The sequence below is a fragment of the Vigna umbellata genome, chromosome 5 (genome assembly GCF_029865625.1).
Source record: "Vigna umbellata cultivar VRB3 chromosome 5, Vumbellata_1.0, whole genome shotgun sequence".
NCBI classification, from domain to species: Eukaryota; Viridiplantae; Streptophyta; class Magnoliopsida; order Fabales; family Fabaceae; genus Vigna; species Vigna umbellata.
The window spans coordinates 60,336,761-60,362,061 of NC_142169.1; the positions used below are offsets into that span (position 1 = coordinate 60,336,761).

At 31.6% G+C, this 25,301-nt stretch overlaps 2 protein-coding genes and 1 long non-coding RNA gene across 6 annotated transcripts; 1 reads left to right on the forward strand and 2 right to left on the reverse strand.

Annotated features, from left to right (window-relative positions):
• Window positions 1-6,298: 6,298 nt before the first annotated feature.
• Window positions 6,299-7,564, reverse strand: DRT102 (DNA-damage-repair/toleration protein DRT102). Its single transcript, XM_088116683.1, has one exon. It carries the CDS (start codon window positions 7,358-7,360, stop codon window positions 6,452-6,454), a length of 909 nt encoding a protein of 302 aa, XP_087972809.1. The 5' UTR covers window positions 7,361-7,564; the 3' UTR covers window positions 6,299-6,451.
• Window positions 7,565-13,829: 6,265 nt separating this feature from the next.
• LOC148198755 (uncharacterized) lies at window positions 13,830-16,785 on the forward strand. The gene is made up of 2 exons (XR_015786970.1): window positions 13,830-14,331; window positions 16,379-16,785. It is a non-coding gene; the product is annotated as an uncharacterized LOC148198755 (long non-coding RNA).
• Window positions 16,786-18,058: 1,273 nt separating this feature from the next.
• On the reverse strand, window positions 18,059-22,495 carry LOC148198756 (uncharacterized). 4 transcript variants are annotated; one of them, XM_088115242.1, is made up of 3 exons: window positions 21,013-22,495; window positions 20,537-20,668; window positions 18,059-18,340 (listed from the first exon to the last, which is right to left on the reverse strand). In XM_088115242.1, exon 1 carries the CDS (start codon window positions 22,062-22,064, stop codon window positions 21,099-21,101), a length of 966 nt encoding a protein of 321 aa, XP_087971368.1. In that variant the 5' UTR covers window positions 22,065-22,495; the 3' UTR covers window positions 18,059-18,340; window positions 20,537-20,668; window positions 21,013-21,098. The 4 variants fall into 4 exon arrangements, with proteins under 4 accessions (XP_087971368.1, XP_087971366.1, XP_087971367.1 ...); XM_088115240.1 differs by having other exon boundaries at window positions 20,537-20,689; XM_088115241.1 differs by having other exon boundaries at window positions 21,009-22,495.
• Window positions 22,496-25,301: the final 2,806 nt, after the last annotated feature.

The window sequence follows — 25,301 nt, forward strand, 5'->3', positions numbered from 1 at the left end:
GCAACTGATAAATTGAAATTAATTTATTTGCTCGATCGTTTATAATTAAAGGAAATATTTATGTTAATTACAGCTACTTTTCCATGTCTGTTCTCTGTTATTCACACAAAAAAGAAAAGCCAAAAACAAATATTATTCTTGTACTTTTATGTTTATCTTTTTTATTATATTATTCGTCACATTTTCTTTTACTAATAGAGTTGGGTGTAACAAAAGAGATTGACGTTTCATGATTTAATAAACTAAGGTTTAAAATTTTTACTGGATAAAGTGTGTACGTTTGAACTGTTATTCAAATAATATTATATATTTTTGAAAGAAATATAATAAAATGTAATTACATTTTTTTCTTAGAAAAATACTCAATTTTACAAAATCTAAATTTAATTGAATCTTATAAAATTTATTCTAATATTATATTAAAACACGAATTTTAAATTTTACTTTTTCTCTAAAATCAATTTACGAAATGAGTTTTAGAAAGAAAAAGAAAAGGGAAAAAGAAAAATATAACTAATCGAACGGCCAAAAGAATAAGAATGTGCTTGACAGTGTGACATTTCTCTTTGAGAATGAAAAGTCACAAGCAAAACTGATAATAATTGCTGATAATGTTTTCACCCTTTCGGCATAGCGCCATTTATTCACTCACAATAACTTAAATAACACATTTAAACATAGTTAATGCTCAATTTGTTTTTTTTTTTTTTTTGCTGAAGATGGAATAAACATATCGAGTGAATGTGAAAGAAAAAAAATTGAGAAAAAAAAACAAGTAAAAATAAATGCCGTTAAATAAAAACAATAAAACAATAATTTATTTCCCATAAAAGATTAACAGACTACAATTAAAGGGACTTTTGTGAAAAGGTTATGCAAGTGTCATCAGCAGCATACTAAATGGACCTGGTTTCTCCTTAAAAAAATTATATATATATATATATATATATATATATATATATATATATATATATATATATATATAAACTTGTAATATTTTAAATTTTAAGTATTATAGAAAAATATGCAATCCAAATATAATAACTGTACGAATAGGAAAATGAAAGATCAAACAGATTTTCCTGTAAGCATATCTTTAAACAGTTACTTAGCATTGTAACAAGCATGAATTATGATTATGATTTCATTAATTTCAGACCTGTTTTAAAACATAAATAAAATAAAAGTAAGAAAATAGACTATTACATTTATTACAAATTTAAGATTTTAATGTGACACTATCAAATTAATGAGTTCTAGTGACTTGAAAGTAAGAATAACTTCGACAAATATATCCAAACAACATACAAGGAAGAACTTTATAGCATAACATACAAAAATACCTAAGCTAATTTGAAGAAATATATGAAGGAGTATTTTATGAAGATCTCACTCCAAACATTATTAATATTAAATTATATTATGAGTGGTATTATTGTTATGATTCCGTTGAATAAGTTGTGTGATGAGATTAGTTTATGAGAAGGCAAAGAGTAGGAAGTAATAGTGTGAAAATTGGCAATTTCGTATAAATCAAAGACTAACAACAGAAAGAAAAGGTATTGTGTTTTGTTTGGGTGCAGGAAGAAGATCGAAATGTAAAATTAATATGTTGCGGTGTGTTTGGAGGTCAGGTACATTGATAAGAAGGCACAGCACATGCACACATAGTTGTTGGAATTCTATACTATAATTTTAGGAAATTCATATGCCAGACTAAATCTTAAATTAAATAAAAGTTAATAAATTAAAGAAACTCCTAATTTATTCTCTTAAACTTTTAAATTAGAAGTGAGTCACATTTTTAGAAAATAAATTTTTATTCTAATTATAAAATCAATATCTAAAATAACTTTTACATTCTTATATATTTATAGATTGATTTTATATTAAGCTAATCCGAAACTTCTAATAGATTAAAGAGTATATATTTTGAGCATACTCTCAATAAATTAAACAATACTCTCAAAAAATTTTGATATCTAAATTATAATTCATTATTTTGATATCATATAAGTAAAAATAAAAATTTAACTAAATTTTACAAAATCAATTTATAAAATAAATTTTATATTCACATATATACTATTAACATTATCTCTATTTAATACAAAATTTATTATCTAAATTCAAATCAAATCTTATTAAGACTTTTTTTTATTAAGATTTTTTTTTAATTTTCTTAAAAAACCACTATGGTAAAAATAATAGAATAAGAAAATCACCGTTGAGACTCTCGTGATAAAAAAAAAGCTTTTCTTTCAGAAAGATCCCTATAATAATATTCAATATCATTATAGGGAAATTTTTCGTTTTTTGCGTTTAGAAGAAGTGATTTTTCTTTTAACTTGGGTAATTGAAGCGAAGAGGGGATGGAAGTGGTGCAAGACCGTGTTTGGAAAAAAGTACGTAGAAGAAATGAAAAGCCTATGAAAACGAAATTAAATACGGAAAGTGTACTCCCAAAAGATGTGCTTTACAAGTCAGCCAAAGTGTCCAAACACGCCCCCACTTTCCATCTACTCACTCCCACCAAACTTATCTCATTTATATCTCATCAATGTACTTTAATTTTAATTTTTCAAACCCACATGCTATTATCTTTTACTTATAATTACACCAAACCTATCTTTACATAAACTACTTCATTCAAAAATTAGTTGATTTCTAAAAACACATTACTATATACTTATAAATTTAGTTTTCCGTTGCATTCTTCGTAGAAGTTGAATATTTCTATTTATTTTATAAAAAGTTATATTTCCTTTTCTGATTCGTTATGCTATACTCGTCTAAAGAGAAAAAAAAAATTCATCATCGTCCTCGTATTCATGTTATAAAATTGTTGTCTCATTCTCGTCTTCACTCAATAACAAATATTTATATTTATAAACATGATATTATCAAATATTCAACATTAAAAAAAATGTAATATTGTTCTTCAAGATAAAAAATTTTAAAAAGAAATTATATCTATAATAATGTACATTTCAAATTAGAGTATGAAATCAAATTTCAAGAAATCAAAACATTTATTAAATTTACAAAGTTAATGAAACAAAATTGTTAAAATTTAAAAAAACCTTTAGAAAAAATCAAAGAAAAAAACATATAATCAATTTGAAAATATTTTAAATATCTTTTTACTCCCATATTTTTTAAATTTTAATGAAATATTTTACTTTACAGATTAATAAAAGTTGCAATGCGTTCCTTGAATAAAATCACATTAAGGATAAATATTGAACCAATAATAATTGAAATTTAGCATAATTTTTTTATCTTTTGAATATTTATATATGTTGGACGATGATAAATAAGATTGAAGATAATATAATTAAATTATTATATTATAATAAATAATTTTTTTTATACCATTGTGGTAATAAAATTATAGTATGATAATTAAAATATATTAAAGTAAAGACTAAAAATACATTTTAAAATGTTGCGTTGTTTTGACCAGTTTGAATTTGGAAAGTTCTTTGAGGAAAAGCAGGAAAGGAAGTGGAGAGTGCATTGAAAGCACGCAAGAGGTACGAATGTACGTTAGGTTTTCTCCACTCCAAAACATGCACACATGGTAATTCCCTGTTTGGCCCTCCCAATTGCAAAAAGCCAAACAAAAAGAAAGCGTTAGGCATCTATCTAATTTTAACGATTGCGACAAGAGAAAAACTGAACCACCTAAGATCGCTTTTAATATTTCCGGAACATCTCATTTATTCGGTGCTTTCGATTGTGGAACGCTCAATACGCATCACGTTTCACCATTTTTTCTCCAAAACTTTTCCTTCTGCTAGTGCCTACCTTTTTAATCATTATTATTATTATTATTATTGGGCTAAAGATAAGGATGCAACTTTTCTTTTTCTTTTTTATGGATATGATCTTTGAGACTTAGTGCACTTCTTTATTCCACGTACAAACATCTCCCTTTTTAGTATTCAACTCAACTATCCTCTTTTAATAACTGATGCATCATCTATTCGGTCTATTGACGGGAAATTTTTGTGTAGATTACACACAAACATCAATAACATCGAAGTCAGTTATATAAAAAATTGATACTACTTTTTATTCAAAATACTAAGATAATGAGTTAACAAGTCTTTCACCTTTATATACTACTCTACTTCTCATTTTTATCTAATATGAAACTTAGACTCACTTAAATTTCCAACATCGTTATCTTTTCCCTACAAAGTCCTCTTCAATTCAAACATCTCCACCAATATGTTACAACTTCTAGAAGTAAGTACCCGGTACTTCTGTGTACCATCAAACCTTCTTTAATCCTTCAAAAGTTATACAAGAAAAGATAAATAAAGAACGATTCTGCCACCAGACATTATCTATTACTATAAACTTATAAAGTTTTATCTGAAAATGGCTCCAACTACAGTATAGATATTGTTTATTGGACTCTTGTTGGGGAGTCTGTTACAGTGGAGTATTAAAAATGGGAAATGCTGTAAGTGTTTGAGAAAAACTTCCAGAGAAAGATATTATTGAGAACGAAATCAATCAAAAGTATAAAGAATATATACAAAGGGGAAAATAAAAAACTGTTACAACAGTAACAGAAGAAGAGATCTGTTAAGATCTCTATCAAATGCAGACCGATGTGAGAAATTAATAGGGAATTTCTTCATGCACCTATACTTTCAAAATTTCAATCATAGCATGTTGAAATTAATAGAAGAGGACGGGGTGAGATTTTTTTGTGTGTGTTTTAATTATGATTTCAAATTGTGTAATTCATATATATTTCAAATCACAGAATTAAAAATTTTAATTTTTGTTGTTGTTGTGTGATTTGAAATGTAGATTTGCTTCATGAATTAATGCGTAATGTGAATCTATATTTTGAATTATATAATTTGTAATACATATTTATATTTTGAACTGCAAATTTTGAACATAATAGGACGTTCAAATTGCTTTTTCTAGTATAATCTGAAATGTAAATTTAGAACATGACATACAAATTATTTTTCAGACTTCATAATTCAAATTTTATAATAAGAATTGTAATTTAGAATATAATTTTATATTATATATTGTACAATCTAAAATACAATTTTAGAATATACAAAGTAAAGGTAATATGAGGTGTTGTTTCTTACAAATGATGGAGGCAATGGTAGTACAGGGGCGTGAAGGAAATCTAAAATGAAATTTAGGTTTTAAATCAATTTTTAATAAGGGGTAATTAAGGGATTTTACTTAGACTGTGGGTGTAAGAAGAAAACATGAGAGTGCAGGAAGAAATTCTCCAATTAATCAATGTACAGGATTTGATGTTGAGCTTGTAAGTTCACATATATATCTTTGTATTTCAAGGCCGAACTTAACCCATTATTTGTGTGCCTTATTGAAGTATAGTTAGCATTTTAGTTGCACAAGATAAATGCTTTATTTATACAATTAAAATAAAAATAAAAATAATTTTGATATATAAATTATATTAGGTTGAAAAAGCATTTAGTTCCTAAAAAAAAAATTATTTAGTTTAATGTTATACGTTTAAATTATCATGTTAGTCCGTTCAAGAAAGCTGTTAGTGTTCATGCTTTTGTAGCTGGTTACTGCATTCTTGGTTTAGGTATTACATAATGGACTATAAATCCTCTCTAGTGAGATAAAATGAACATTTTATACATATAATGGTTGATGATAATATATTATCAGATCAGATAATTTTTTGACAATATTTTAACACTGTCTACGTCTCATTATATTAATATTTATAAGGGTTAAATATGTTTTTAGTCCCTAAACTATTGGCCGTTTCTGGTTTTCGTCCCTCTTTCAAAGTAAGGTACAATTTGGTCTTCATTCTTTTCGAAACGTTCGTTTTAGTCCTCGGAATTTTGGTTTTAGTCCTCATTTGTTGCTAGATGAGGACCAAATTTTTAAACAGTGTTTAATTTTCGAGGACTAAAACGAACGTTTCGAAAAGAATGAGGACCAAATTGTACCTTACTTTGAAAAGAGGGACAAAAATCAGAAACGGCCAATAGTTTAGGGACTAAAAACATATTTAACCCTATTTATAATTATTATTATTAATTATAGAATGATTTTAGACCTAATAATATTAAAATATTATTAAAATATTGTGAAAATATCTTTATCAATGTATTAACACATACTTCTTCAATAACATTTTTAATATAATATAATTATCAATTTTTTTATTGAGTTTAAAGTACGTAATTATATCATTATAGTAACAAATAAATAGAACCAATGAAAAAAATAATGAAATTGTTTGGCATACACGGGAGCCAAATTTGGTCTGAAATTTCGCATATGGTTTATTTTGATTGAACGATGAAATTGGCGGCATAGGGTTATTGAAAGATGTCATACAAAGATTGAAGAAACAGAGTAGAGAGAGGAGCTTATTAAGGAATATGATACAAAGCAGAGGAAATTGAAGAGATTAAGAAACGGTGGAGTTGGTTAAAGTTAAGTCCTTATCGATAGCTTTTTTGGCAGTGTCAAGATCCTCATCGAAGAACATATCCCAATGCCCATCCCACTTGATGAAAAACTCAGTATCCTCGTGGTACTTAACCCTATGCACATCGCCTGCGGGAGTGAACAAGTAATCCCCAACAATCAGATCGTATCTCTCTTCCTTCGTCAGATTCCAAACGCTCTTCTTCCCTTCCAAAACCACCAAGTCGTGCCCGAATGTGTGGTGGTGCGCGGGCTCCACGCTTCCGGCCTTGAACCTCACGAACGCTGACGTCGGAGTCTCCCTCACGATCTTCATCGAACCGCCCGGAATCAACTCGATCGGATTCAGTTCCCGGTTCTTCACCAGACAGCACACTGCGCACGTATCGAACGCTCCTTCTTTACCGATCTCCGGCATCTCCACCAGTGAGTGGTCCAGAAACGTCTGGATCTCCCGCGGCCAGGGCTCGCCCTCGTTGGCGGGACACGCGGACTTAAACGGCGTGTTCAGCCACGTGTCCAGGATCTCGATTGCGGCTTCCGGCGTTGTGTACTTGCCGGAAACGGCGAGTACGTTGGAGTTGTTGATGGAGCGGGCGTTGATGGCGTCGGAAGGGGTGAGGCAGGTGGCCGCGTAGACGCCAGGGAATTTGTTGGCGAAGATAGAGACGCCGGCGCCTGTGCCGCAGGCGACGAGGCCGCGGACGGCGGAGGATTGGGAGACTCGGCGACCGACCTCGGCTCCGGCGGAGTAGTAGGAAGAGGTTCCGAGATCCTCGACTTCTATGCTGAGGGAGCGGAGGTGTGCGACGAGGGCGTCTTTGAGAGGAGTTCCGAAATCATCGGCGGCGGCGATGATTTTGGCGGGGCGCGTGGGTTCTGCAGCCATGGGCGATAATCGGATCGAAGGATTCTTCGGTGGAGTTCACTCACTTCACTTGCACACACTCTCAGCTGAGACCCAGGTACAATGAATCTGCCCCCTTATTGCTCTAAGTAATCTAGGATTTCAATAATATCTATCTTTTTCTCTCAATAATGTAGGGCCCATTTGTTTTGTTTTTTCTAAATGCACACCCAAGTTTTTTAATGAGGCCGTGTTCAGAAATTATGCTTTGGTTGATTTGTATGGATTAAGGAAACAGAATACAAACTGAAGAAAAAGAAAAGTAAAAGTTTGTAATAAACTTATTTTATTGTAATAAAAAATTAAATCAATTAAGTCATATTATAAGTTATAAAATTATCTTTAGTCTAATTTTAATGAAAATGACTATAAATTAAAATTGAAAGATTAATTAATAAAACTGGATATATAATATTTAAATTTATTTTGTTAATAACATTTCATGAAATTACATATTTAAAAATAATTAAATTGAACTTAATCAAAATAATAAATATAAAGATTGAATTGAACATAAAATAAAATACTAATATGATATTTATACCAACACATGATACATGCACTTAAGACTATAAATGTAATTGATATTGAGTTGATAGATGAATATTTTTTTAATTAAAAAAAATGAAAACATATATTGTTTATTGTTATGTTAACTTTTAAAATGACTTTAAAAAAAGTTAATAAATTAATACAAAACAGGACTTCATTAAAATACATTAAACAAACTTAATAAAAAAGTAGAAACTAAATTAGCATTTAAATAAAGAAGAATATAAGTCTAAGGAGGACCTATTTTCATCTTAATTAAAATTAATTATTTATTGTTATTGTCAGTAAGTTATATATAGATCCTTTTTTTTTTTGCTTAGAAGAAGTGAAATATATTCTTTTTTCTTAATTTTAATGAAATAATTGTATAGATTTCTGTTGTACTTATTTCTCTCCCTATCTAACCGTGTGTGTGTATATTTGTGAATTTTTTAAAATTTATTATCAAGATTAAGAGTATATGTCTTACTATCGAGAGAAAGTTATGATAAGAGGTGAAATTCGCAATATTTAAGAATGCTCGCATGAATTTTACTCACGAACAATGCATTAAAATTGATTATATAAAAAGTATATCTGAATGATTGAAACATTTTAAAAATAGTCGACGCTGAATGGTCTAAAGTTGTAGGCATGTTATTATTGTACACAGCCTAGAATACGTTGTCACTTTAGGTGGTGAAGGTTGTCAATTGAAATGTGAAGAATTTTCCGGTACCAAAAAGTAATATTTTTAGCAATTGATTACATAACAAGATTAAAAGTAAAACTTTGATTGAAAAGTGATTTTTATATGTTGATAAGAAGGCGAGGTTGCTTTAATGTTAGAAATGGTGATGTTGCAGATAATCTTCCCCATATAATATGTTATAAGAAAGAAAGGGTTACCTCTGTATCTTGTGTGCTGTGTAAGGGGAATGAGTTTCTTCCTAATTTGAATTCTCTATTAAATTTGTTTGTCTGTATCCTAATGTATGTTCTTGAAATCAAAAGATCAACAGATTTTGATATTATAAAATATATTATTTTTTTTAAAATATTAATATTAATATATGTATGGTAAGACTGTTTAATGCGTTGCAAATTAGGTTGATGGTTCAATCAACTACAAATTGGACGGTGTTGTATAAAAGCTGACATAATCACGAACAATATTTCCTGAGGCGTGTAGATTCATTGTCCTTAAGGACTTATTCGCGGTGTATTGCGCAAACCTCCCAGGATACAACAGTAACTTTTCATAATTTCTGAGGATCTCAGAACTAGCAAGGATATCTTAAAGAGAGAATAAAATAAACCTAGAATATTTTTAGGAGAAGAAGAAAAGAGAAAAATGAAACTAAGAGAAGAAAGAATGAAAGAAGAATGATTCTGATGATGTGTTTTGGAGTGAAGGAAGTGTTCTATTTATAGAGTTCATGGATCAGGCCCATAACATAAAAAATCTCTTAGAAAATTATTTTTTTAATAAATATTAATGTTGCAAAACGATGGCAACAAGGCACTTTGGAAATATCTTCAAAACCAATCGTTAAAAGAAAACTTGCGGTCCAAGCTCGAGAGAAAACTTCCGCTTTTGATGGTACAACTTTTGCAATATTATATTAAAATAATAACAATCCCCCACATATTGCAAAAGATAAGAAACAATGATTGGAAGAAAAAAAAGAAGAAAAATCCTGGATTTTATAAGATGTAATGCATCAGAGCTGGTATAGCAAGCTATATGAACCAGTCCTAGATCGAGAAACTTAACACACAGTGTAGTTGGTATAGCAAGCTATATGAACCAAAGACACTTGAGTGTGTTAGAGGTTTATCAATCACAGTACACCCCCACAATCTTTGCTGTTATCGTTGTGATGCGCTTAGTAGGCCATGCACGTGTCAAGTATTCATGAATGCTCTAGAGATCATGCCAAGATCTCATGCAAGCGGCCCCACTTGACACTCATATAGGTGATTTTATCAAGTGTATGTTGCAAATCATACACCATCCATAAGGGATATGAAGATCATTAAAAACTTTGCTTAATTACAAAGTTAAACCTCTCAATAATGCAGTCTCTAGCACTTTCACACACCATAGAAATGAACATATTTGATTTAAAATCAAATTAGTACTATAAGAACTAACAAGTGACTTGATTTTACCCATATGAACCTTATTCATGGGATCTCCAATCACAAAGGTTGGGTTACCATCACTTGTTTGTTTGCTAGTGGCTTAAGTCTCATTCCCCTCGATGTTTCTAAAATCATATTTCTTCTCAAGAGTTTTGTCAGAGGATCTGCTAGATTCCGTTATGACTTCACATAGTCAATGGAAATAGTCTCACTCTTTAGTAGCTGCTTCACCAAATTGTGTCTCAATTGGATATGTCTATTCTTTCCATTGTAATTCTTGTTTTTAGTTATAGCTATTGCCGATTGGCAATCACAGTGTATTGACACCGATGAGGTTGGTTTCATTTCTAGTGGAATGTTTGCTAAGAAGTTTTTCAACCACTCAGCCTCACTATCAACCATCTCAAGAGCGACAAACTCAGATTCCATTGTTGATATTGCAATAATTGTTTGTCTGGCTGATCTCCATGTAATCGCACCACCCCCAAGTGTGAATACATAATCGCTAGTGGATTTTGTCTCATCTGAATCAGAGATCCAATTAGCATCACTGTACCCTTCTAGTACAACAGGAAATCCACTATATTCAATGGCATAATCCATTGAACCTCTTACGTATCTTATAAGCCTGGAAAGTGCATCCCAATGTTCTTGATTTGGACATTGAGTGTACCTACTCAGTCTATCTACTGCATAAGCAATATCAGGTTTAGAAAAGCTCATCAAGTGCAGTAAGCTCCCAATTATCTAGGCATACTGAGGCTGAGATAACGATTCTCCTCTATTTTTCATTAATTTAGAGTTAGCATCATAAAGGGTACTCACGAGTTTGAAATCATAATACCTAAACTTCTTAAGAAGTTTCTCATGTATTGTTCTTGTGATAATAATATATTATCTCCCTTCCTTATTATGATTCTAACACCTAAAATTACATTAGCTTCACCCATGTCTTTCATTTCAAAGTTCGATCTTAGAAACAATTTAGTTCTAGCAACAATCTCATTGCATGTACCAAAAATTAACATGTCATCCACATACAAACATATAATGACACAATCACCATTTTCAAATTTAGAATACTATCAATATCATTAGGTGAAAAGCCAAAATTTATTTTTTTGAGTAATTAAGTAAAATTACCTACACCCCCACAATTTTAAATATATTTTAGATTGGTAAACGAGAAAATACCTAGTTGTGCTTTTCTCTTTGTAGGTAAAATATACGAAAATTTACTCAAGTACCTCATCTTCTTCGTCCTCATCCGCGGTCCTTACAAATGCGATCAGAAACCATAGTTGCTACGAGCACCTTGGCAGCCTCCGGTAGTTATGGATTTTGCAAATACCGTCTGAGTTCTGAAAACAAAGTTTTGATCCTCCAGGATTGAGTTGTTGATGTCAGCCATAAGTCCTTAAGATTGTTGTATAAAAGCTGACATAATCACGAACAATATTTCCTGAGGCGTGTAGATTCACTGTCCTTAAGGACTTATCCGCGGTGTATTGCGCAAGCCTCAGAATACAAAAGGAACTTCTCAGAATTTCTGAGGATCTCAGAACTAGCAAGGATCGAGAATAAAATAAACCCAGAATATTTGTAGGAGAAGAAGAAAAGAGAAAAAATGAAACTAAAAGAAGAGAGAATGAAAGAAGAATGATTCTGGTGATGTGTTTTGGAGTGAAGGAAGTGTTCTATTTATAGAGTTGATGGATCAGGCCTATAACATACAAAAATCTCTTAGAAAATTATTTTTTAATAAATATTAACGTTGCAAAACGTTGGCAACAAGGTACTTTGGAAATATCTTCAAAACCAATCGTTAAAAGCAAACTTGCGATCCAAGCTCGAGAGAAAACTTTTGCTTTTGATGGCACAACTTTTGATATTATAAAATATATTAATTTTTTTAAATGTTAATATTAATATAAGTATGGTAAGACTATATAATCCGTTGCAAATTAGGTTGATGATTCAATCAACTACAAATTGGACGGGCAGTCTTTATTTTGATCCGCATGAGTCATCGATAGTTATGGAAATTAACTGCTTGATCATAAATCCAAATAATTAATTGACAATAAAAATATAATTATCAACTATTGAACTGTAATTAGACTAATATTAATTAGACTAATATTAATTAGAACTCACCTCAAAACCTATAAATACAAGAAATTAGGATGATATATATTTACCAGACTGTTAATATTTAAACTATTAAAGTTGAATTAAATTTAATATAAGAATGTTTTTTTAGGTACTCATGATTCAACAAACAATTACGACAAAAACTTAAAGACAGTTTCAAACCCTACACAACTCATTATATTTTGTACCATTCACCTCAATCCTATATTCCAAAAAATATATTTTTATTGTCCAAGACAACACTAAAAAAAAGCTCCATAAGAAATCTAGTTCTGAGAGTGCAGATAGCTGGATTGGTATAAAATAAAGGAAGGTCTTCTGGTTGTCGGAGCCATATGTGATTCATAATTCGTAGAATGACGTTTGAATACTCACGAAGGAATTTGAAAATAATTTAATATTATTTATGTGTTATTAATATTTATAATTATTATTATTAATTGTGTAATAATTTTAAACTAATCATATAATAATACATAAATGATATTAAAATATTTTTAAAGTATATTATCAAGTGTCTAACCCTTCCAAGGCGGTGATCTAAGCAATTGACAATATCAATATATATTCAATCACACTTATCTAATACACTGTTTTGATTAATAATCAACGGCCGTCATATTAATCACACTCTATTCTAAGAAAAATACTATAAATGTTTTGAAGTTAGGAAATACGTTTTTAATTCTGATATCCATGATGAAAAAGAAACATGGGTGACTAAGATGGTTATTTAATTTTATGTCAATCAATTGGCGCAATTTAATGCAGTTTAATGGCATGAAAGTGAAATCATGAAATCCTTAAACTAAGATATGACATAAAAAAAACCATTGGAGATATTTCGGAGTAAAATTGCTGAACATTTTTAATATATATAATAGTAGTAGTAGATATGAGTAACTCATGAGTTAATGGACATGAATGAGTAGACATTTGTTATATATTAACAATGAAAAAATTATTTTCATATTATATGTGTTTTTAGGTTTTTGGGATTAAAATTACTTTTAAATATGCAAATTGTTTTAAGACTTATATTTGTGGTGTGAAATTTATTGGGATTTATCTTTTAGAAAAAAAAAATCATTTTATTAATATTTTGTTATATAACATTATTTTAATTACACTTCAAAATCAAATTTCAGTTGAGTTTACTTTTAGATAATTTAATTTAAATTTTTCAAAAAATATTGACGTATATATCATACACGTACAAATATATACAAATAAAAAAACTCAAATATTTTTATTCTGGCAAGTAGCATAACTTATGTTTTTTGACAGGCATAATGCGTACGAGACTCCTGTCCGCCACATAATATATGGATTTATTTATCTCTTTTTCCATCAAAATCTACCTAATATATAAGAGATTAAATATTTTTTTATTAGTATTTTATTAGCAGTTAAACTTGTAATTTTTTTTTAGTTTTCTTTCCAATCTTATTTTATATTTCTCAAATAACAAAATAATAGAACCCGTAACGTCTTTCTCATTTTCCTAATATATGTTTATCGTAAACTATTATTATTTTCATACTTAACAAATTTTTACATACATTTTATTTAATTTTTAATCTCTTTCTTCTTTACAGATAAAAAATTAACATTTTTTTTAATGAGCATCAACAGTGTCGCTTTTGAAATAAACTATTTTGAAATCATAAGGTGCGAAATAACCATCCGAAAATCATAAGCATTTTATGAAGGTTTATTTCTGAATACAAAAAGAATACTTTGACACGGTAAAACTTGTTGACACTCATTTGACACGCCGTGGGGCCCAAATTATATTAATGTGCTGAAGGGTGATTCGGTCATTTACACGGTAAATGAAACGCTGGGTTTTAGCAAAGTTTTTCTCTCTCTGATTTCACTTTGCCGTCTCTGATTTCATTTGACTCATTTTGTCATTCACTTTTGCACCATTTCATTTTCGAAGAGGAAGTGTTGTGCTAAGGTTGGGCACGATGGAGAACGCAAGAAGACTGAAGAGGAAACGTTCGTGCTGTGGTAGGGTTGGGGCTGATAGAGAACGCGAGAACACCGAAGAGCAATTGTTCGTGTTGTGCTAAGGTTGGGCTGATAGAACGCAAGGTGCCACTTAATCGGAGGGGGTATGCTTCTTCTTCGTTTCTTCTTTTCTCATCATTTCTTTATCTTTTCATTTTTTTTGCTTCATTTTCGTAAACCCTAGACTAAAGGGGTCAAGGTCGTGAGAGGGAGAGTTGCGGTAGAGAGAACAGTAAACGAGATCGGTGGCGAGTGAGAGGCACTGAGAGAAGAAGGTTTGGGGAATGGTCTAAATTTTTTTTCCTTTTATATTTTAAACCCCTTCTACATCTTTTTTTTATTGATTATTCACTCTGATGTTTGCACAGTTTTCCCTTCATGTTCAAATGCATTTTGTTCATCACACTTACTGATTTGTTTTCTTCATGTATGTATATACCATTTCTTCTGTAACTAAAATAAAATTATTGTGGTTACATTAGTTCTATTGAAAGCTGTTACTTAGCGAATTTTGTTAAGTTCCAAAAAGGGTAATTTGGAGGGGAAGAATTGGACCAATGATAAGGAAACAAAGGAATACATACATAAATTACTTTCTGCTTTATAGTTGTTAATACTATAGGTTGTCAGATGATGCTAGAATTTGTTGGTGTGTGATGGAAATAACTTCAACAAGGTGGACAGATGAGAAGGAATGGAAAGTGAAATCTGAAGTTCATTTTTCTGAGATACAGAGCAAACTCATAGATTCGGGTTTAGGGTTTGACTTAATTCCCAAAATCAGATTATTAATAAAGACTATCAAAACATTATAAGCTCTATTTAAGTCAATATCTATTTGATGCAAGGCTAAACCGTCATCCTTAAAATTGTAATTGTGGCACTCCTCATTGTGATTGAAACTAAGGGAGGCTAGGATTGGCCACAAATAAAGTGTCTTTTCTTCACAAATGAACAATGAAATGTTGTAAAAGGACCTTCAATCAAAACATTCATAAAAGCTGCATTTAGTCTAGGATATCAAATTGGCTTCCCTTAGTTTGAATTTCATCGTACAAATACATACATTCTCTACATAATTTTTTTGTAATATTCCTAACAAATCCTCCATACAAATTGCTGCATAAGTTAAATAACACCATCCAAGGGAGACCGGTATCATGTCATTTAAAAGGGGTGTTTCTGTTGGTGTTTCAAATCCCCTGAGCACTTTTTTAAGAGAGCTTATGAAAATAATAAAAAAGATATTCCCATATGGGCACTTAGTGATGGAAAATATAATTAACCTTCCTTTTAAATGTAGTATTGTAAAATATTCTTGTTTTACTGCATACTTTCTGAATCATTTTCACTGGGAACCCTGAAATAAGAGCATCCGAGAATTTCTCCCTTCTAGTAGGTTTCTCAATTTTTTTCTTCTGTTGAACAACTTCAGACCTACAAAAGGATCCTGAGTCAATTGTTAATACATATCTTTGTTTAGTTTGCTAAATTGAACTAAAACCAAACTTCCTTTCATTTCATTACTTTTTGAAGTAATATTATACAACAATGAAACAAATTCACTGTGGCCTCCTTGATAGGGTTAATCTCTTAAGTTGGATAGGCCAATTTTCAACATGTGTCATTAGTTTAGAAGATTGTTATGCTATGTACGCTTTAAAACTTGGATCTTGTCTTGCGGATTTGACTTTCTGTAGAATAAATATGGAATTTTGGAGATCTTTCTTTGATCTTGTATTGTTGTGAATGAAGCAAACTTATGTCATTTGTCTCTTTTGATATCAATGTTATTTCTTGTTATCCTCTTACAAACCCTTGTTTCTTTTATTTTGTTTTCTTAAAAAGAATTTGCATGCCTAGTTATGTTTGGTAACTGAATTGCCTATATTATAAGTGGAATCTTATAACAAAGTTAGCAATTCAGAACCGTACCTATCTGTTTAGGCTAAGGACGGTGGGAAATTGAAATACCAGAAGTGCGTAAAGCTGCTTTATCCTAAGATTCTGAACCAATTAGATGAAGTGTTTATATAGCTATAATGTGAACATTCAGTGTAATTATATATGGTTTTTGAATGTGATTTTGTTGTGAGAGATGTGTCTATATATGTGTTCCATTTAAATCTGTTATGGCTGATATTGTTGCAGAAAATGAAGTTTTGCTTGCTATCATTGTTGACCAAGAGGCGACCATTGCCAAGCTTGAGAAAATGGTTGCACTGAAGAGGCAAGGGGTTGCTCATGTTGGGAACTCACATTCAAATAAAGATTATGACATGGTAGTTGATGATTTTGGGACAAGTAATTCACAGGAAGATTATGAGCTAGTAGTTTCATCTATTCTGGTTTCAAAGTCTAAGAAAGAAATAGAGATGGAAGGTGATGATGTTGAGAAGTCCAATTCTAAGAAGAATTTTGAAAGTTCATTGTAAATTGTAAATTTGAATGATGTTAACTGTTGTATTTTTTTATGAAGGAAGGTTGAATATATGATCCATTTGTAATTGTTATTAAGTTGTTCATTTTCCAGGTTCAATGAATTTGATTTGGGAATACATTATTTTTTATCTTCTTTTTGTTCATAATGCCAATTCAATTAACCATGTGCTTCGTTACAGATAAACAATAACTAAAAAAGTTTTTAAGTCAATGCAGTTAAACATTTGATTTTTTCCTGCAGTAAGTGGTTTTTTCATTCAATATCAATATCAATATCTTGGATGTAGTAAGTGGTTATCTACTAGGTCCTATATGGTTATTTGTGAAAGAGGTTCTGTACAACAATAAAGGTGGTTTAATTCAATATCATCATCACATTTCTTAGGTTCAGTAAGTGGTTATCTACTAAGTTGTATGTGGTTATTTATGAAAGAGGTTTTGTACACAAATAGAAGTGGTTTAATTCAATATAAATCACGACATTTCTTAAGTGCAATAAGTGGTTATCTACTAAGTCCTATATGGTTATTTCAGAAAGAGGTTCTGTACAACAATAAAAGTTGTTTAATTCAATATCAATAATCATTTTTCTTATGTGTAGTAAGTGGTTATCTACTAGGTCTTATGTGGTTATTTCTGAAAGGGGTTATGTATAACAATAAAAGTGGTTTAATTGAATATGAATGATCACATTTCTTAGGTACAGTAAGTGGTTATCTACTAAGTCCTATGTGGTTATTTATGAAAGAGGTTTTGTACAAGAAATAAAAGTGGTTTAATTGAATATCAATCATTAATTTCTTATTAGGTGCAGTAAGTGGTTATGTACTAAGTCCTATGTAATTATTTTTGAAAGAGGTTATGTACAACAATAAAAGTAGTTTAATTCAATATCAATGATCACATTTTTTAGGTGCAATAAGTGGTTATCTACTACGTTCTATGTGGTTATTTTTGAAAGAGGTTCTATACAACACAAAACCTGGTTTAATTCAATATGAATGATCACATTTCTTAGATGCAGTAAGTGGTTATCTACTATGTTCTATGTGGTTATTTATGAAAGAGGTTTTGTACAAGAAATATAAGTGGTTTAATTGAATATAAATCATTCATTTCTTAGGTGCAGTAAGTGGTTATGTACTAAGTCCTATGTGGTTATTTCTGAAAGAGGTTCTGTACAACAATAAAAGTAATTTAATTCAATATCAATGATCACATTTTTTAGGTGCAGTAAGTGATTTCCTACTAAGTTCTATGTTGTTATTTTTGAAAGAGGTTCTGTACAACAATAAAAGTGGTTTAATTCAATATCAATTATCACATTTCTTAGGATAGATTTCATCAATATGGTTGCCATCCAAACTTTTATGAATAACCAAACTTAAATTTTCATCCATAAAGGATTTTATACTCAATCATAAAATTCATAAACATTAAACAGTACAACATATTCTTCATTACAGAAACTAAACAACCTAAAATATGTACATTATGTTCAATATGTGTTCTCGTACTTCAATGTATTCAACTTGGTCATGTTGTCCTACTTCATGAATTAATCAATGCCTAAAGCATCCCACATTTCTTCAATATCCTACTGCGATGAACATTATCTTCGTGTAATACCCACTGACAAACCATATGTTGTTGCACAACTTGTAATTGTTCCTGCAATAACAATACTCTTGTTAAATATTACACTTAAAAACCTTTTATCATAAATCATATTGAAATAAACATGTACATAAACCTTTTACTTAGAGACTGAGAAGAGAATTGATTGAAAAGTGAAAATAAAAGTGCAGCTTTAGAGATTGCATTAGTTTGTCCATATCACTATATCCTACACATTTTTCAAAACACAATCAACATCATTGTATAATGAGAGTGACAAGTTCAGTTTCATGTATTGGTAAAATAATATGTATTTAACTAATGCATGCATAAAGTGGAACTGTGATTATATAATAGTTACAACACGTCTTTAGCTAACAAAAACATAAATATTCATAAAACCCATCATATGACATCAGTGAGCACATACACCAGTATTCACACTATTATGTTTACAACCAATAGTACCCACCACAAAAATGAAAGTTATTACACACTAACACACTAACACGGTCTTAACCAATACACCAGCAAGTTCACCTTCATTCTAAAAGGAAAACAAATATAGAATTGCATGTAGTTTGAAAAATAGATTTTGCAGAATGTATTAAAAAGAATAAACTGAGTTACAAATCATAATGCAGAGTTTTTGTTTTTCTTATCATTTAACTATGTATATGATACCTGCAAAATGAATATACCCTGTTGCCATATAATGAAGAAAAGGATGTAGTCCCAAGTTCCATATATTTGTCTGAAGAAGTTTGTGTTGTGTTCTTTAAATTATATGCAATCTTTTATGGTTCAGCAAATGTTAGTATGATAGCAAGAGCTTGATCTGCTTATACTTTGGTGGACATGTGAAACTTCAATTCTATACAAATAAGTAAGTTTTGTTGAAGAGATTTGTATGTTGATGATGTGAGATAGAGGGCTATAGTAAAGTTCAAAATGTGATTTTATTACTGCAAAAAATAATTGAGGAGGACTAGAGTGTAAGGTGAAGCTATTAGTATTGCCATTAATCAAATAAATGTAATACAATTAGGCAGTTTTTCGATCTCTATCAACTTCAGAGGGCATGTAAAAAAGTGTATGAGCTTTTGGAAAAGAGAAAGGGTTGTAAGGGTAGTAGTACTTGCAGGGTTATTGTCTAAGTCTGCCCATGACCACAACCATCATTTATGCCATGTCTTCATCATTAACGACCACTTTGCTCATATTGGCTTAAAACCATGGTCCTTCCAATCCAACTTCTTTTTTGGTTTTTCTTATACTATTAATTAGCACAATTACTTTAATCCTAAAATACTCTTTAATTTTTTTATAAGATAAGAAATCATTTATTGTGATGATCGTGAAAGTGATGAATTTAATCAAAAACAAAGATAATGTAAATCCATAAAATGAACTTTAGCTTAAATCACCTTCAAAATTTCAGCCAAGATTTAGTGTAGGAAAATGTGATTAGGTTGAGTCAATTACAACTTTCTATGGACTTACCAGAGACATTTAAAATATGACCTTTCTCGACCGAAAAAACTTCATTATGAGTATTCTTACAGATTCGAACTTTATCATCCGCATTGTGCCATAGACATTGGAAGTTCCACACTGATAAGCAAGCAATGGAACTTGTGGGAGGTTTCATAGTTAATCTTCCTTAACATGTTTTATTTTTTTAGTTAATGTCACATTCAAACTATTACACTATTCATGGTTTAAAACAACATACTTACAAGCTACAAAAGTGAGGAAACTTGACATGATTTTGGTTACTGTACAATTCTACAGGTGAAAGAAAAACAAGAGCCTATTTTATTAACAACATAATATATGAACATGCATCTAATATAACAAATATCTTATTAATCATAGGCACAAAATTTAACATTATTATCATCATCCCCTAATGAAGACAACCTTCCCTTGTAAACTTTTAAACGTACTGATTTTGTCAAAACTGGGCATATCCCGGATTGTAATTTTTTTGAAACACAAATTAACTTACAAAGCGATAAACAAATGTATCCACACTCAGATTCAACCAGAGAACAAATATAGACCCTTATCTGGCTCGAACCAAAATAATAACAACCCACATTGTATCCAAACTGCCTTAATAAAAACATTCGAACTTCACATGCAGAGAATAGACATAAAATTTCCAGAAACTAACTGTTATACAGTCCATCACCCCAACTGCTCAAAAGGGTAAAACTACAAAAGAAAAAATTAGAAAACCCTTACCTCAAAGTCACACACGAAATAAGCCACAAAAATGGAAACGCCAACCTAAAACCTCACAGCCATTGGAAACTTCCACAACCACCAATTGGGATCGGCACAATGATGCTACACCTTCAAACCCACGAAAAACCTCTACAACCACCGATTCAACCACTTCAAAAACACAAATGGGAAACAACGAAGAAGGAGGGAAAACGTGAGAGAAGCAGGTCAGAGAAAGTTAACCTAAATGGTTTTTTTCATTCACTGTCGAAAGAAGAACGAAAACTAAATTTACATTTCTCCCCTTTTACCCTCAAGTAGAATGCCATTTTTTAAAAAAAAAAATTACGTGTGCCGTGTCATATGAATCTAACTGACACGTAGGCGTGTCATTGTATTACTACTCTTCTGAATATGGATAAAATACAGTAATGGGAAGCAGCAACAATGTACAAGAGAGGAAGAAGAAGATGAAGATGAGTATACATACATACATATATACGAACAAAATAATCGCAATCCAATCTCTGTAAAAGGTTGAAATCCCTTGAAAGAATGAGCAGAATGAGCAGAATAAGAATCAATTTACGGTCCAAGCATAAAGCAACAGAGAGAAACCAGTGGCATTGCTACCACAAGATTTCGTGGATGAAGAACACGAAGATCTCCCACACTCACTACTCTCCTCTGCCCACTGCAACACGCTTGAACCCGAAACGCTTTTCTTTATTAACTTCCTTTCCGCCACCGCCATTTCCGGCCACACCGCTCCGTCCCCCACTTGAAACACAAAAACACCGTGACCGTTCTTCTTCTCACCGTCGTCGTTAACCACCCAACTCAACACGTCCCAATAAAACTCCACTTCGATTCCGTCGATCAATATTTTCTCGTACCCTCGGAACTTCCACGCCAACCGTTTCACCACCAGCCGCGTCTCGCCGTCCACTTTCACGCGCATCGCACCCCCGCCGCCGCCGCACTCGATCTCTATCACGTGCTTGGACCCCATGAACACCGCACGCGACACGTAGCATCTGCTTCCGAACACGTGCTCTCTCCTCGACAGCAGAACCGGCTCAACGAGGTTGTCGCTTTCGCCCTTGCCCAACATCTTGCGCCGCCGGGTTAGATCGCGGAGAAGATCGCCGAGGAAAAATTGGAGCTTGCCATTGTGGGTGATCGCGAGGTAGAACCGCGATTCCGGTTCGGCGGAGTTTTGTGCGAACTCAGCGCGCGTGAAGTTCCAGTGGAGCTTGATTTTGCGGTGGCGTATGGATTTTGCACCGTGGCGTGTGAAGAAAGAGAGCGTTGTTGAAGAGTTAAGAGAAATTGTGACGGAAAAGGCATCTGCGGCGGAAACCGTTAGAGAGTGAGAGAAAAGGGCTTTGGACCAACTGAGAGTGAGATAAGTGGGGGAGTTGCATAGTTGAGTTTGGTATATGCATGTTACCACATTCTGAGGAACTTGGGAACAGTAACTGCTGCCTGAAGAAGAAGAAGAAGTTGTGTTGGGTTGTCTGAAACTGAAACAACCTGCGATCATGTTGTTCGATTTCTTCTACGCTCCAACCATGACCATAAAGGTGCGTGCTTTTTCTTTGTAGGTGAATGAAAGATGGAGAGGATGTATTAATAGAAGTTTAATTTGAAGGATGTTGAAAAAAGTGTGGTGCGTAACATGGTTTTAATGATGAGAACAGAAGGGTAGTTTGGTTGGAATGATGAAGGTCAGTTGCAGTGACTTTTGATTTGGTCATGTTTTTTTTTCCTTGATTTGCGCCTTTGACAGGGCAAGCCATTGGAACAGTGGGTTCTTTATCATGTGCCACTGAGCTGGGTTGCACTCACTTTTTCCAACTCATCGAACTCACTGTCTACTTATGTAAAACACTTTCTCATTTACTTACATCACAACTTCCCCTTTTCTCAATTCATGTATTGTGTCAATCATCCCAAAAGCTGCTCATTATTATAATGTGTGCAACGTATCTTTAATCATTATATTCTCACACCATTTACCAACAATTCAGATTTTTTTTTACTGTCTTTTGCTGTGTTCTTAAAACATCAAAATTAATAATATCCATCAATATATTTTCCAGACAAAACATAAAAACAATATAGTTAGAATAGAGAATCCAAATTCTTTGGCCAATTTCACCATTTTAATGCATGCTTATATTAGTTTTTATACTTTCAATGTTAATTGTATAAATTGAACTTTCTTTTAAGCAACGTAAATTTTACCTGTATTCTTTAACTAAAAGTTATATAATGTGTTTTGATCAATTAGTATTATCGTTACAATAAATCATCATTCGTTTTAACTTCTTTTGTTACAGTTTTAAGGACCAAATGTTATATTATTGGTTCTACATTGATAGTAAATATTTCATTCCAATTTTATCGAGTGACATCGTTAAGATTGAGGTAATATTTGTTTTTAGAGGTTTGTTCACCACAATTTTATTCATAAAAGATATCTCGATAGGTGGAATGAATATATAAACTCTGCTTAATCTTGTGTAAGACCCATGAAAAATATTTACTTTAATAGTAACAATTTTATTACTAATAGTAAATTTTTTTGCGAATGGAAAATATAATTAATAAATTTATGTAAAAATAAAATGTGGAAAGCTAAATAAGAATTTTGGTAACTTAAATGGTAGAAAATTGTGGTGATTTCAAGAACATCGGTTCAAACTCTTTTCTACCTTTTTGTTTAACAAAAATTAAAATAGTGATAGTGGATAAACACTCCACGTTTGAAGTCATGAGGGATCAGATATGTCAAGTTGTGATTAAAATATTAATATAATAAAATAATATTAAAATAATAAATAATATTAAAAAATTGTTAAATAGTAAAAATTTTGGACTATAAATAGCCATGAGAGGGGAGATTATTCTGCACAAAGAGAGGAAGAATCAAGTGAGAAATCTTGAGAAATAGAGAAGAAAGAGTTAGGAAGAAATTTTTAGTTGCAAGAAGAGTAGAAATTCTTGAGGGTTTTCGGGGAAACAAATTATGAGCAAGAGATTAAGTCTGGAATAGAGGTAGGGGAGCTAACATTTCTAAGCTTTTATATTATGATTTAGTATTGTTTTATTACTATTTATGTCTTGAAATTCTGTGTGAATACTGTTAATGAAAAACATATGTGCTTGGTGTATATCTATCTATATTTAATTTTCGTGTTAAATATGTTGTTGTTTTGAATCTGTAAATAAGAAATTTGTTAAAAACTACTTGAGGAACACTTTGGCTAAGGAAAGACTTGGTACTTAAGTTGTCCATGGTGACACACCTCTCTTTCCAAGAAGTCTACTCGATAGGTTTTTAACTTAAATCCTATTGAACAGATTAAGTACTATTAAACTATTATGCAATATACTCAATTGATATAAAATATGTGATGGATTCATCTTTCTGGAAGGATAAGAAGATGTCAACCGGCTATGCCAGAAGTAGAAGTGTCGGTTTTGGACATATTGTTGAGGACTAACCTTGTGGATGGTATGGAATATTTTGGAAGCGTATTTGTAAGAAGAAGTAGAAGTCATCACAAGTGCATAACCTCCCGTGACCGCTCATCAATGTTACCAATAGGGAGTATTGGTAAATCTTGAAGAAATTTGTTTTGATGATGCTACAAGAAGTTTTAGTTGAAGAAGATATTAGAATTAGTTAAAAGCAAGTTGTAGAAATTAAATGTAGTAGGAAATTCTTGTAAACCTTGTAAAACTTGCATTTTTAACCTGCAATAATCGATTATGATTAAGCAATAATCGATTATCACAAGTCATACTTGAATAATCGATTATCACTTCATATAATCGATTATCACTTCATATAATCGATTATCACATCTTTGAAAACCTGTAACGGACTTGAATAATCGATTATCACTTACAATAATCGATTATTCATGGCAGTTGGGAGCTGTCCTTTGGCATTCAGTGTACTTGGCTATATATTTTGATTTGGAGAAATCAGAAGGTAACGTTGTTGAACAGAAGCTCTTGCAGAATACTGTTTGTCAGAGGAAGTTCTCAGAAGCTATAGTTCAAGTTCCCTTGCTTGGTCTCGTGAACAGGAGAGGCTCGCGTGTCGTGTGTCGATAGTCGGAGCAAGCTCTCTTCGAGTTAGCAAGGTGCTCTGCCTGGTCTCGTGAATAGGAGAAGCTCGTGTTTCGTTTGTCGATAGTCAGAGCGGTTCTCTTCGAGTTGGCAGAGTGTTCTTCTTCCGGTTCGTTCGTCGAAGGAAGGTTTATTTATCTGCTTTATTCACTATTTCTTGTAATCTGTTAAATAACTTTTTAGTGAAAAAGGTTAATCACTATTTATAGTGATTAACGACTGGACGTAGATTCTTTTGAATCGAACCAGGATAAAAATTGCTTGTGTGATTTTCTATTCCCTACACTCTTTATCTTTTACGCATATCAACTGTTTGATAAATTTTCTCTAAGAAAATTGTTTTTCTAAAACAGACCATTAAACTTGATTTGTGACCGTAACACGCTTTCCGAATATTTTATTCCGCTGCGCGACTCTATAACGGTATCGATTGTTCCAACAATTGGTATCAGAGCTTGCTTTGATAGTTTTTCAAAATTTGTGAAAATGGCTGGTCACAATCAAAACCATGTATATGCTGAGGGTGCTTCCATTAACAGACCTCCATTGTTTACTGGTGATAACTATGCTTTTTGGAAAGTCAGAATGGAAATTTTTATGGGGTTTGTTGACAGAGGCATCTGGGAAGCTGTACTAA